Genomic DNA, 14,191 nt, shown 5'->3' on the forward strand with positions numbered 1-14,191 from the left:
TCTGAGGCATGGCTGTGACAACATCTTTAAGAGTTCCTACACTGCGGAAAACAATTTAGTCATTGAAATCCGAACCTGGCAGATCAGCATAATACACGACGAATAAATTCTTATAATGTGGTTTGATTTCTACCAAATAGCAAAGATCAAACTTACATTCAATCATCACAAATCGTTTTGAAAGAATCGCAGACTCTAAGGTATAAACTCTTGTTCTATCCACCAAGTTGTACAATTGATTAATTGATTTCTTCAATTCACCAATCCCATTATTGAAGAATGGAGTCCTGCAGAGACCATGCCCGATGCATGCACAAGGGCATCCTATTTGCACATTGCTGGTTACGCAGTAAAAGCCAGAACCACATTCAGTAAGAAGTAACATGGAGCTCTCCAGTATTTGCAGGGTGATTACATCAATTCCAAACTGCCCACTTGCTTAAAAAAAACCTCAAATCCAATTGCTGCTAGTTTTCTCCTCAAGTCTCTAATACCTCATAGCACCTAAACCTTCAAACCATTAATTATTACTGAAGATGGACACAAAATGCTGGAGTGACTCAAGGCAGCATCTCTGGAGAGAAGGAATGGGTGACGTTTTGGGTCGAGACCCTTCTTCAGACTAGTCGGGGGAGAGGGTAACGAGAGATATAGATGGTAATGTGGACAGATATAGAACAGATGAATGAAATATGCAAAAAAGTAACGATCATAAAGGAAACAGGCCGCTGGTGCGACTTGGGTAGGGGAGGGATGAAAAGAGGGAATGCAGGGGTTATTTGAAGGTAGAGAAATCAATATTCATACCACTGGGTTGTTAGATGCCCAAGTGAAATATGAGATGCTGTTCATCCAATTTGCCTTTAGCCTCACGCTGACAATAGAGGAGGCTGATGACAGAGGTCAGGGTGGGAATGGGAAATGTTTAGCGATCGGGAGATTAGGTAGGTAGACGAACTGAGCGAAGGTGTTCAGTGAAACAATCGGCCAGTCTACGTTTGGTCTCACCGATGTACAAGAGTCCACATCTTGAATAACGGATACAGTAGATGAGGTTAGAGGAGGTGCAAGTGAACCTCTGCCTAATCTGAAAGGACTGTCGGGGTCCCTGGACAGGGTCAAGGGAGGAAGTACAGGGACAGGTGTTGCATATTCTGCGGCTGCAGGGGAAGGTACCTGGGGAGGGGTTGGTTTGGGTGGGAAGGGATGAGTTAACCAGGGAGTTGCGAAGGGAACGGTCTCTGCGGAAGGTGGAAAGGAGTGGAGCTAGGAAGCTGTGGCTAGTGGCAGGATCCCGTTGGAGGTGGCAAAAATGTTGGAGGATTATGTGTTGTATTCGACGGCTGATGGTGTGAAAGGTAAGGAATAGGGGGACTCCGTCTCTGTTGCGACTAGAGGGAGGGGCAGCAAGGGCCGAGGATACCGAGGAGACACGTGTAAGGGCCTATGATGGAAGAGGGGAACCCCCATTTCCTAAAGAATGAGGACATTTCGGATGTCCTGGTATGGAACACTTCATCTTCAGAGCTTTCTTACTGATTGTCATGATATTTGTATCCTGATGCCATGTGGTATTTTGCTGGTTATATGTTTACATCAGAAATCAGGCCGGATGCCCAAATCCAGAAATCTCAGACCAGAAATTGGACTCCGAGTCATGGTCACAGTGTGGAAACCGGCAATTCGGCCCATCTTGCCCACACCAACCAACATGTCCCATCTACACTAGTCCCACTTGTCTGTGTTTGGCCTTATGCATGTACAGTTTAATTGCTTCTTAAACATTGCGATAGTCCCTGCCTCAACTACCATAACTATTCATTATGATATTCCATCACACCAGGATACAGGTGATGCAATAAAAAGAAAACAAGCAACAGTAGCTAGTTGTCACATAGGTGGCTGAGTAACAATAATGAATGATCAAATGGTTAGTGATAATCTTTCTTCAGAAATATCTATAAAACTAAGTCTGTTCTCATTCACAAATCTTGTGTAATTCTCACTGAAAATACCATAAAGTGTTGATCCCAGAATCATTCAGTGTACCTAGGGCTTGAGGAGAGAGGTGCTTCCCTTTGTATCAATAGGTAATTTAAGAAAACAGCTTGTTTTACTTGTGCGAAAACACCGGAAAACATCTACAATATAAACAAATATCTTTATTGTACAATCTTTGATAATAATTACAAAATGTTTCCACGCTGTATCACTCTATGACTCTATGTGACATTACTTGTTTTTAATAGCTCTTTAACAAGGGAAGTGATCATACATACTGATTTAAAACAAATCACTTTTGGAATTTCATTTTTTTATTTTCAAAGCAAGAATGAGCAATAGACAGACTAAACTAAGATTTAGATGTTAGTGAGGTAACATTAAATTAAAATGTCTTCATTTTTATATAATTACTCTATTCCTAGACTCTGGGACCGATTTTGACATTAGGGATAATGCAGAATAATAATACATAACTACCCTTTACGCACCTCTCTAAATGTTAATGTAAACTGAGTTCAATGCAAATAAAAATCAGAAGAGCTCTGTGACAGGCAGTTAATCCAGTGTCATCTATCATTCACTTCTGTACAAAATGCAGATTACCTCAAGCCTGATGTAAAATGGTTGCTTTAAACATCAGGACTAGGAATAGAATCCATGAAGACAATTTAAGAGCTCTCACCAGTGGTTTGATTTCTGGCCAGCTGTTTGAGGAGCAATGGAAAAGACTATCCATAATTCTTAGGCATTGATTTTACAATGGGCAATGGCCATGAAATCATAAATTGGGTACACATGAATTTCTGAAGTTTTCTGATAACAAAGAGCAACAAATAGATACTAACAAAATTATTCCTACAAACTTTTTGAACAGAAGTATCCTGAAGGTGCCTTTAAATAACTAGTTAAGTACCTGCATAGTGATTAAAAAATACGCTATATGTAGCTTTTGACTAGGATAATGAAAAATGAATCAAAGTGCATTTTTATTTGCAAAATATATTATCACAAGGAATTGTAAAAGTGATAACCAAAATAATCACTTATATTCGAAGGATTAAACAAAAAAGATTGATCTTTGACAAATGTAAAGTGGGCAATATGTCTCTTAGCTTGCATGAGAGTATTGATCATCAAACATTGTTCATGGCTGATTGTACATCAAGACTTTTCCTTGACCATTCTGTAATCTGCACTGTAGATTAATTTCAGGAATTTCTGCTTCCAGATATCTGAGATAATTTGCAACAATGAAACAGCATATGTTCTTTAATATGATGTGTGATCACTGTTTAGTTCTTGATGAAATGCCATTTGTTCACTGCAGAAAGAGAAAAAAAACTAGTATGAGCTAATTTCTGTCCCTAATTCCAGATGACCTGGTTATCAGTGAGGCCAAAGGAGGGCATATTGGGATAAGAGAAACACTGCCAGGTCTATTCTCTCCACTTCTTCCAGCGACACTGGAAAGCTGGAAAGGGTACAGAGAAGATTTCCAAGGATGTTGCCAGGACTAGAAGGTCTAAGCTATAGGGAAAGATTGAGTAGGCTGGGACTCTATTCATTGGAGTGCAGGAGGATGAGGGGTGATCTTATAGAGGTCTATAAGATTATGAGAGGAATAGATCATGTAGATGCACAGAGTCTCTTGCCCAGAGTTGGTGAATCAAGGACCAGAGGACATAGGTTTAAGATGAAGGGGAAAAGATTTAATAGGATCTGAGGGTTTTCCCCACAAAGGGTGGTGGATGTAAGGAAGGTAGTTGAGGCAGAGACAATCCAACATTTAAGACACAGTTAGACAGGTACATGGATAGGACAGATTTGGAGGAATATAGACCAAATGCAGGCAGGTGGGACTAGTGTAGCTGGGACATATTGGCCGGTGTGGGCAAGTTGAGCTGAAGGGCCTGTTTCACCCTATGACTCTATAACATGTGCTGAATCATTTTCTCTAATCTTCATCATGAGCAGCCTCACAACTCTGGAATCACATGTTGCAATCAAATGATGGTTAAAGATCACATTTTTAGTTTAATACAAACTGATGTGCATAATAACACAAATGTAAAATGTTAACATTTGATTCCAGCCACTCCTTCAACCAAAAAATATAAGCCTGAAAACAAGTACAAGATAGGGATTACTCACATTCATTGTTAAAAGTAAAATATTACTGCTGTTGTTAATCGATATTTTCTTAATGTGGAATTAAACCATTAGGTAAAGATGGTCCTTGTTTCATAACAGATTGAGAAAGTATGCAGTGGTCAAATTTTGACCAGAAGACCATTGAAGCATCAGCGCAAACTATTTTGTCTGTTTGGCTGAGATAGTAGGAACTTTGGTGCTGCCACATTAGCTTATTTCCTAGATTATTTAATGCTATTGCTATTGAACTCCTATAAAAATTGATTAAAAGTGTGTTGAGACACACTGTTAATGCACTTTTGTTTTTAAACTGTTACATGGTGAACCTAGTAGCTTGGGAAGCGGGGGCCTAGGGTCTGGGGTGTGGAATGGGAGCAGGAAACTGGGTGTAGAGAGTGGAAGGAGACTTGGAACTGGTGCCAGGGGAGTGGAAGGTTAGTGCGAATATAGAGTGTCCATGATTTTAACTCGCCTTTAAAATTGCACCATTTAATTATCATCTCAAGCAGCCCATCACACAGCTGCAATTGTAGAAAAACCTACAGATGGAGAGGAAGTATTCAGGTTGTCTCTTCTCAGGTCCAGTATCACATCCCAGCATTCCTCTGCAGGACTGCTGGCTCTCTCCCGCTTGAATCAGATGTTTTAGCGAGAAGATAATAGATGAAAAGGAAAAGCTTCAATGGAAGAGCTTTGGTAGCCTCTTGGTGTTACACAAAATATTATTGCACAGCAACAGGCTTTCAGTCAAGAAGGCCAAGACCAGTGTGAATGACCCTCTATAACAGTACATTACATCCTTGCATCTATTCATCTAATTCCCCCTATATCTCAGTATTAAGTATCATGTCAATTTATAATCATTAAATTAATTAAAAAAATTATTTAAAAATCGTAAAAGGGTGGCACGGTGATGCAATAGGAGAGTTGCTGCCTTACAGCTCCAGACACGGGTTGCTGTCTGTACTAAGTAGGTATGTTACAATATTTACCTTCAGCGGCGCTGCAGTTCTGCCACAGGCCGTGTGCGCGACTTTGGCACCTTTGAGGGGGGGCTGGTATTAAAATGACGTTTTCTCCTGCCTGTCCGAGATATATTTTCTCGGGCTGCTAGGTGATGCTGAAAAATTGTTCTGACTTGCGTTCTCGGAAGTTTTTTTTTAAAACCGAGGGACAATTTAATCGCTGGAGTAAAATAAAAAGGTGACTTCTAACGCCGTCAACGCTGACAACGGGACGGATCTCACGTAGGGGACCAAACATAAGGCAAGTCGTCTATTTTACATATAAACTTGCTTCTTAGGATGACTTTAATCAAAATTTCATTGGCGAAAATGTGATTATGGCCCCATACGAACCGGCAGTGTTTTTCCTGCCGATATGGGGTTCAAATTCACCGCAAACCGCAACGTTCCAATCGATTGCGTTCCACAAAAACCCACTCGCAAGATGATTAAAATGGCCATTAATTTACGGGAATTAAACATTAAATTAATAATAATAATAATAATGCATTTTATTTGCTAGCGCCTTTCTGGACACCCAAGGACACCTTACAGGACATAAAATCACAATACATTTATCAATATTAAAATTCCTTCCATTTGGCCTATAAATTCATGACAATGAGATTTAAAAATCATGTTATATTGTGAATTCTTGTGTGAATGTTATTTGGACACTTAGGCTATTTAAAAATATTAATCTTTTCTTAAGAAATGGAGAGATGTTTAGATCGAGTAATTGAATTTTGTAATTAGCTACAATTAGGTAACTATATGCTTTAAATAAGTAAGTAAGTTTATTGGCCAAGTATTCACATACAAGGAATTTGCCTTGGTGCTTCGCCCACAAGTAACAACATGACACAGTGACAGTTACAAATGACTCAGAAAACACTAAACATTAATAATAATAAAACATTAATGATAAAACACCATTGATCAAGCATGCGAACCAACAAAATTCCAGATCAAAGGGAGGCTTCAGGTCATCCAAGTAAGATTGTTTCATATTTGTTTCAGAATGCTTCAACCTAAAATAACTGAACATTTCTTTCAGTTCTCTTAATTTTTAAGAAAGTTGTGGGCTTTTGACTGTCTTCGATCACAGCTTTTATGTTAAGTCAATGGAAAAGCAATAGGGAACAAGATGCTAATTTCCGAGTATGAAAATGGCCATACCTTTTTTAATACTGAAGATATGAAAGTGAATTAGGTGTCAAATTAAACTTCTTTTTCTGCTTTATCTGATGGGATAAATTGCAGACTTGATTTTTAAAATCTCAAAATTTTGTAACATTGCTATACTAAGTCAGTACATTCTCCCCGTGACCTTGTGAGTCTTCCCCGGGTCCTCCAGTTTCACTCCAAAGGCTTCTAGGTTAATTGGCTTCAGTAAAGATTGTAAATTGTCCCTAGTGTGTAGGATAGTGCTAGTAAATGAGGCTTGTTGGTTGGTGCGGACTCGGTGGGCCGAAGGGCCTTTTTCCACGCTGTATCGTTAAATTAAACTAAGTACTTGCACCCGATTTACCAATTGAAATAGATTACTGCTTACTCTCTATCACACGGATGTAAGAGCTAGAAACAAGGGAAGGCATATGGTCCTTCATGTCTGCTCTACCTTCAATGGGATCATGGCTGTTCTGTTACCTCAGAGCCACTTTGAACACTAACCCTATATCACTTCATTCACTATGTCCTGTTTCAAACATGCTCAAGCCATAATGTGCCCTTTGTTGAACAAAAGAGTCAGCTGTCTGCTCCAAAGGTGTTTACATTTGCTTATACGGTAAATTCAACACTTGATGAGATCATACCTTCCTCTGGTATAGGGCTTGGTTTAACATATTCCGGTGCCTGTAAAACAAACAATGAACAAACAGTCTGAAGAAGGGTTTCGGCCCGAAACGTCGCCGAGTCTGAAGAAGGGTTTCGGCCCGAAACATCGCCTATTTCCTTCGCTCCATAGATGCTGCTGCACCTGCTGAGTTTCCCCAGCAATTTTGTGTACCAATGATCATTACACTTCTATGTTTACTTGCCCAGTTGGGCTCTTAGTTTGTAGCTGAGTACTGTGCTTGAGCTGGCTCGGTATCGTGGTGGGATTTGAATTCAATTCTCAGGATTATTTGTACAGCATCTTAACCACAGGACTGCCACCAGATCATTTCATTAAATTTATGTTTATATCTTTCAAATTTTTAATTAATTACCCGATTTAGTTTGTATAGATGGATAAAATGAAATATTTACTTCTATATTCTAATCCTGTTTTGCAAAGTTGCTTTGTACGTCTTCCATTTCTTTCTCTCACAGACTGGCCTTTGTTAAGCATTCTGCTCCCACCTGCAACTTTTTATTTGTGACCATTCAAAGCTTGGCACAGATGTAGTGGACCGAAGTGCCTGTTTCAGTGCTTCTTCACACTCTGGTCATGACGTGATTTATGATGTTAGTGCAATAGAAAACACACAACTCTTTCAAATGGGTATGACTCTTTCAAACTGTATGACTTTCCATTTGAATGGTACCCATGCTCCCTGCATTAGTAAACTTTGAGATTCTACCAAAACATATGTTCCACGGACTATAGCGCAGCAATTCACTGGCCTGACTTTCACTGCAGCTACTTCCATCTAAATCTTCCCCACAAGTAGGTTTTGACTTCCCAGATCCCTGTACTGCTGGTGGAGGTTAGATTAGATGAGATCATCTTGGTGTCAGGTACACTAGGGTGCACTGAAATACCTTACTCACATGAAGCTCACACAGTAAACAGTGTACATAATAGTATAATAAATAACAGCTGGTGCAAAACAGAAGGATGGTGCGTTATGGTAGTGCAAAGAATATTAAAGTACAATGAGGGAATAACTGTATAAGGTAGAATTAAGAATGAGAGTACGTGGCAACACCTCCAGGAATGTGCTGTGAAAGAGGTGATTTGTTTCGGAATCGATAGCAGTGGGGAAGAAACTGTTCTTAAAGTATGGATATTCAAGATTTCAAGCTTCTGTACTTTCTCCCACAAAGTAAAAGAGAGAAAATGGAATGACCAAGGTGACAGGTATCCTTGACAATACCTCCAGCCTTCCTGATACAACACACTGTGACCATGGACTGGGTGGAAGGAAGTGACAAGCCTGTGATGGCAGTGTTCACCATTCTCTGCAGATTCAGATGGTCAAGAGAGAACAGTTGCCTTACTAGATTGAGATGCATTATTTCAGAATACTTTCTATGGTGCATCTCTAGAATCCTCACAATGTGTCACCCTTGATATTACTAATACTCTAGTGTTTCTTTCCATAGCATGGTTCAATCAAGAACTTGCAAAATTCAGCTGACTTGTAAAACAGTAAGCACAGGAACAGACCTTTTGGCATACAAGGGAACAGGTTCCAGGATCTGACTAGAAAAATGTTCACTCGTCTGTTTAGTACAAAAACAATTCTTGTCTTGGCATGCGCAGGGTCTGTTTTAAAGCAGCACATCTCTCTCTCTCTCTCTCTCTCTCTGCCTCCATCCGTAGAGCTGATCGCGTCTCAGCACGTCGGTGAACCCCTCGTACATGAAGTAACTTATGGCCTACCGGCAACTGCCTTTATATAGGTAAGAAATAAGTCGTTGAAATAACCGCCGTTAGGCCCGGCCAATAGCGCTGCTCCCAAATTCAAACTGCACCCAATGACAGGGGGCTGCATCCAAGCAAGCCCCCCTTTTGGAAACAAAGCACTGTCAGCTGCAGCGCTATGAGTTCTAAATATAGCGCTACCGGCCACAGTGCTATGGGTCAAAGACTGTTCGGACAAAATTCACATATAACAAATGTCTGTGTGGATAACAATTTAAACAATACATCTATCTGTGCATGATCAAAATCCCTCCATTCCTTGTTTGTTCATGTGCCTCTTATATGATGCTATTATATCTTCTTTTTCCACCTCCTGTAGCAGTGTGTTAAAGGCAAAAAATAGCCATGTCATCTCCTTTCAAATTTTGCTGTTACCTCAAAGCTATGCCCTCCAATATTTAACTTTTCCATCATTGGGATAAAAAAATCTATCTACCTCTCTATGCCTCTCATAATTTTAAATACTTCTATCAGGTCACCCCTTCAACCTCCAACACTTAATAATTCAATTTACTGGACAACCGGGAAATTTAGTTCCCTATTATTCATGAAAAAATAATTATCATCACAGGTATAATTTATACGGTGTTAGCAAATAGAAACTACTTACTGAAAGCACAAGTGATTTTGCTTCTTCATGACTACAGTAGAAAGGACTGTCTCTAATTGACACATTTTTGCTGGAGTAAAAAACAAATGATTACAAAAGTCAATACATGCAAGTAGTTTCAATTTAAAACAGCTATGAGAAGTAGAAAAGATTACATGTGGATTCATTTTCCAAGGTTCTGCAGAGCTCAGAATAAATGAACAATTCTCATCTCCCTGATGCAAATTTCTAATGCTCAAATTTAAATCAAAATGAAGGAATTTTAAATTACACTATTGTAGAAAATTAAATCTTAAAATAAGGAAAAACAAATAAGCTGGGAGTTATGACACGAAAATAACAGAAAAAAAAACATTTGCCCTAACGTGACCTATATAGTCCACAGCAGTTCCATCCATTCTTTATTTCACCTAATCCCTCTAACATATTGGAAGGGTGGCATTAAACTGGAAAGAATGCAGAAAATATCCATGAGAATCTCTGAGAACTGTTAGGCTTGAGCAGAGGCTGGATCTTTCTTCCAGGGAGAGAAGATTGAGAGGTGACTATACAAAGGTATATAAAATCATGAGGTGCAATGATAGGGTGAATGGTCAGTCTTTTCCCCAGGGTAATGGAGTCTAAAACTAGTGGGTATAGGCTTAAGGTGAGATGACAAAGATTTAAGAGGTCTAAGGGGCAGCTTTTTCAAACAGACCCTCTGGGTATATGAAATGAGCTGCCAGAGGAGGATGTAGAGATGAGCACAATTACAATGTTTAAAAAATATTTAGATAGGTACATAAATAGGAAAGTTTAAGAGCTCAGGTAGAACAACATGGTCAGAATGGTCGAGTTGAGCCAAAGGACGTTTCCGTGCTGCATAATTCTATGACTCTATGCCTCCCTTGTGAACTTATCAAACTTGCCCTAACAAAACAGCAATGCTACTTGTCTCAATGTCATGTGCTATCAAGCTCAACTTTCCCACCCCTTCCTTGGAGAAATTAAAGATAATTCTGCATGTCAATAATTGGTATTTCTGACTGAAGAGTGATCAGCAGGTTTACTCCCTTTGCTGTGACCAGATAGGAATATTGCAAATATTGTCACAACCTTTATTAAAGATCTCTTTAACATTTAACTAATTTATAACCCAAACAATTTCCGTTAAACAAACCAAACCTCACCAATTAATATCACCTCCTTCAGTCTTGTTGTAGATTAACGAACACCAATATTGATGTGTAGACATAATGACTCCAAGTGCAAATTCCTACAACAAAATACACACATTATGTCTATGAATCTGTATGATTATGAACAGTTTAATTTAGGTTAGTTTAATTTAGAGGTACAGCGTAGAAACAGGCCCTTTGGCCCACCGAGTCCAAACCGACCAACAATCACCCGTACACTAGTTCTATCCTGTACACTGGGGACAATTTACTACAGAAGCCAATTAAAATATAAAACTCCATGTCTTTCGAATGTGGGAGGAAACCAGAGCACCTGGAGAAAACCCACACAGTCACAAGGAGAAATTACAAACTCCGTACAAACAGCACCCATAGTCAGAATCAAACCTGGGTTTCTGGCATTGTAAGGGAGAAACTCTACCACTGTGCCACCGAATATAACAGTAAAATTGTTTAAGGCTGGTAAAAAATAAAAATCCAAAAGCAACATTATTTCCCCAACTCTAGGAAGTTGACAATTTGGCCTTTCAGTAGCCTCTTGCTGACCAAGTTCATCTGCTAGTACAATAATCTTAATACTGAGGATGAATCACCATCAAGTTGGGCTAGTAGATTCCACTCCTGATGAAGTGGAACAAGGGTGTTGGTGGGGTGTGGAGAGGAGTGGGAGGTAAATCATGAGTCAGTTTAGACAAAAACAGGGTGGGTTTCCTGCTTTTCAAAAAAGGATTACACTGTCAGTCGGGTAACACATTTCTGCAACAAGTTTGAAAAAACAAGTGTTTGCACTGGATGCCAAAAGATTATTCTCTATAAATCCATTGATATTAGACAATGTTGCATGTGCCTTATTAAATAATTAAATGGATACATTGACCAATTTAATAGAACAATGTTGATTGCTGCCAGTGCTCTGTATGTTTCACATTACAGTGGAATGAAGAAGCTGACTAAGCCAGCCTACTCTTTGCCTTATCTAATGTTCACGCGAATTGAAGTAATACTGATGAAAAAAACTGAGATTTGTTGCATATTAAATAGTTATACAGCACGGTACCAGGCACTTCAGCCCAACTCGTCCATGATAACCAAGATGTGCCATCTAAATTAGTCTCATTTAGCTGTGTTTGGCCAATATCCCTCTAAAACTTTGCTTTCCATGTACCTGTTCAAATTAGTTTTATATGTTTACGTTATACCTAACTCAACTACTTCCTCTATACAAATAGTTGTTCCATATACCCACCACCCTCTGTGTGAAAAGATTGCTAGGAATAAAGTCCTAGCCTGGCCAAGCTCTTTTGCTTCAGGTCCTGGCAATATTCCCATATATTTTGCACATGTGCCAAATGCCTTCTTCACTACACTATCTACCTGTGATGCCACCTTCAGGGAACTATCTTTGTACTTTTAGATCTCTCTGCTCAACAACACTTACCAGTGTTGGAATTATAGCAATGGTACTTCAATGCAGCTAATGACCAAATCAGAAACCTGAAATGTTGCATTCATTCTGTTCTGTTTCTCTTCTGAGGGTTTAAGAAAGTCAATAGAAAACTTTATTATTTTATGTAAAAGAAATTATAGACAAAAATCAAGATTTAAAGATCAATTGTTAGCTCCACTACTGCCCCTTCAGTAATGTTTGCTCCCACTAACTCTACAAAATGAATCACCCAAATAATGGAAGGTTTAATTCAAAAATATTCAATGCAAAATATACCCGGTCTTTGAATTCTCCATTGAAACCCAACTGGTTTTCTGGTTTTCCATCAGGAACCTTGTACAATCTAAACCAATTAACTGTGGCCTCCAAGTAGCCTGGTTTGTACCTCCTGACATCATCAATGTCTGTGGGTTGTAAATGAAGAGTTAAATTCATCAGTAAAAAATGTTTCCACAAGCAATAACAATAAAATTAGCTGAAACAATAAATTAAAGATTGGCCAGGTGGGCGGAGGAATGGTTGATGGAATTTAATACAGAGAAGTGTGACGTGTTACATTTTGGGACGTCGAACAAGGGCAGGACCTACACAGTAAATGGTAGGCCTCTGGGTAGCGTTGTCGAGCAGAGGGATCTAGAAGTGCATGGTTCCATGAAGGTTGAGTCGCAGATAGATAAGGTGGTCGAAAAGGCTTTAGGCACTTTGGCCTTCATCAGTCAGAGTATTGAATATAATAATAATAATAATAATACATTTTATTTATGGGCGCCTTGCAAGAGTCTCAAGGACACCTTACAAAAATTGAGCATGTAGAGGAAAAACATGTAAGGGGAATGAAATAAATAGTAGAGACATGACTAGTACACAAAGTAAAGACAGAATTCAATACAAAACACAGTATGAGGCAATTAATGCACAGGTGAAAAGGGACGGGGACGTGGGGCTAAGGATAGGCAGAGGTGAAGAGATGGGTCTTGAGGCGGGACTGGAAGATGGTGAGGGACACGGAATTGCGGATCAGTTGGGGGAGGGAGTTCCAGAGCTTGGGAGCTGCCCTGGAGAAGGCTCTGTCCCCAAAACTGCGGAGGTTGGACTTGTGGATGGAGAGGAGACCGGCTGATGTGGATCTGAGGGACCGTGAGGGTTGGTAGGGGGAGAGGAGGTCAGTGAGATATGGGGGGGCCAGATGGTGGAGGGCTTTGTAGGTGAGGACCAGGATTTTGTAGGTGATCCGGTGGGAGATGGGAAGCCAGTGAAGTTTTTTGAGGACTGGAGTGATGTGATGCCAGGATTTGGTGTGGGTGATGAGTCGGGCGGCTGCGTTCTGGACCAGTTGGAGTCGGTTGATGTAGGTGGAGCTGATGCCAAGGAGAAGTGAGTTGCAATAGTCCAGTCGGGAGGAGATGAAGGCATGGATGAGTCTTTCAGCAGCAGGCGGTGTGAGAGAGGGTCTGAGTTTGGCGATGTTGCAGAGATGAAAGAAGGAGGTTTTAATGACATGGCGGGTGTGAGGCTCAAGGGAGAGGGTGGAATCAAAGATCACGCCAAGGTTGCGGGCCTGGGGAGATGGGGAGACAGTGGTGTCGTCGATGGTGAGAGTGGGGTTATTGATTTTGCTGAGTGTGGCTTTGGAGCCTATGAGGAGGAATTCTGTCTTATCGCTGTTGAGTTTGAGGAAATTATGTTGCATCCAGGTTTTTATAGCTGACAAACAGGTGTTGATATGGGAGAGGGGGGGGGGGGGGGTTGTGGGGGGATTTGGTGCCAAGGTAAATCTGGGTGTCATCAGCGTAACAGTGGAAGTCCAGATTGAAGTGGCGGAGTATCTGACCAAGGGGGAGGATGTAGATGATGAAGAGGAGGGGGCCGAGTACGGAGCCTTGGGGAACGCCTTGAGTGACTGCGGCTGTAGCAGAGGTGTGGTTGTGGAGAGAGATGAAGTGGGATCTGTTTGAAAGGTAGGAACGGAGCCAGCTGAGTGCAGAGCCTTCAATGCCGAGGTCTTTGAGTCTGGTGAGCAGGATGTTATGGTCACTGTATCGAAGGCTGCGCTCAGGTCGAGGAGGATGAGGATGTTGAGGGAACCAGTGTCAGCAGAGGTGAGGAGGTCGTTGAGGACTTTGAGGAGAGCAGTTTCTGTGCTATGGAGGGGGCGAAAGCCAG

General features: G+C 40.5%; 1 protein-coding gene across 3 annotated transcripts in view; it reads right to left on the reverse strand.

Annotated features, from left to right (window-relative positions):
* Positions 1 to 2,142: 2,142 nt before the first annotated feature.
* LOC116971095 (inorganic pyrophosphatase-like) overlaps positions 2,143 to 14,191 on the reverse strand; it is a 36,087-nt gene continuing 24,038 nt past the window's right edge. The window contains exons 7-11 of one of the 3 annotated variants that reach the window (XM_033017932.1): positions 12,305 to 12,432; positions 10,573 to 10,658; positions 9,404 to 9,473; positions 6,977 to 7,016; positions 2,143 to 3,325 (exon numbers count right to left, since the gene is read on the reverse strand). In XM_033017932.1, the coding sequence (XP_032873823.1) occupies positions 3,297 to 3,325; positions 6,977 to 7,016; positions 9,404 to 9,473; positions 10,573 to 10,658; positions 12,305 to 12,432 (353 nt within the window). In that variant the 3' untranslated portion in view covers positions 2,143 to 3,296. Of the gene's footprint in view, positions 3,326 to 6,976; positions 7,017 to 8,613; positions 8,876 to 9,400; positions 9,474 to 10,572; positions 10,659 to 12,304; positions 12,433 to 14,191 lie in introns of those variants that run through there. The other 2 variants (XM_033017933.1, XM_033017931.1) reach the window with 2 other exon arrangements.

Source organism: Amblyraja radiata, chromosome 3 (assembly GCF_010909765.2).
Source record: "Amblyraja radiata isolate CabotCenter1 chromosome 3, sAmbRad1.1.pri, whole genome shotgun sequence".
Taxonomy (NCBI): domain Eukaryota; kingdom Metazoa; phylum Chordata; class Chondrichthyes; order Rajiformes; family Rajidae; genus Amblyraja; species Amblyraja radiata.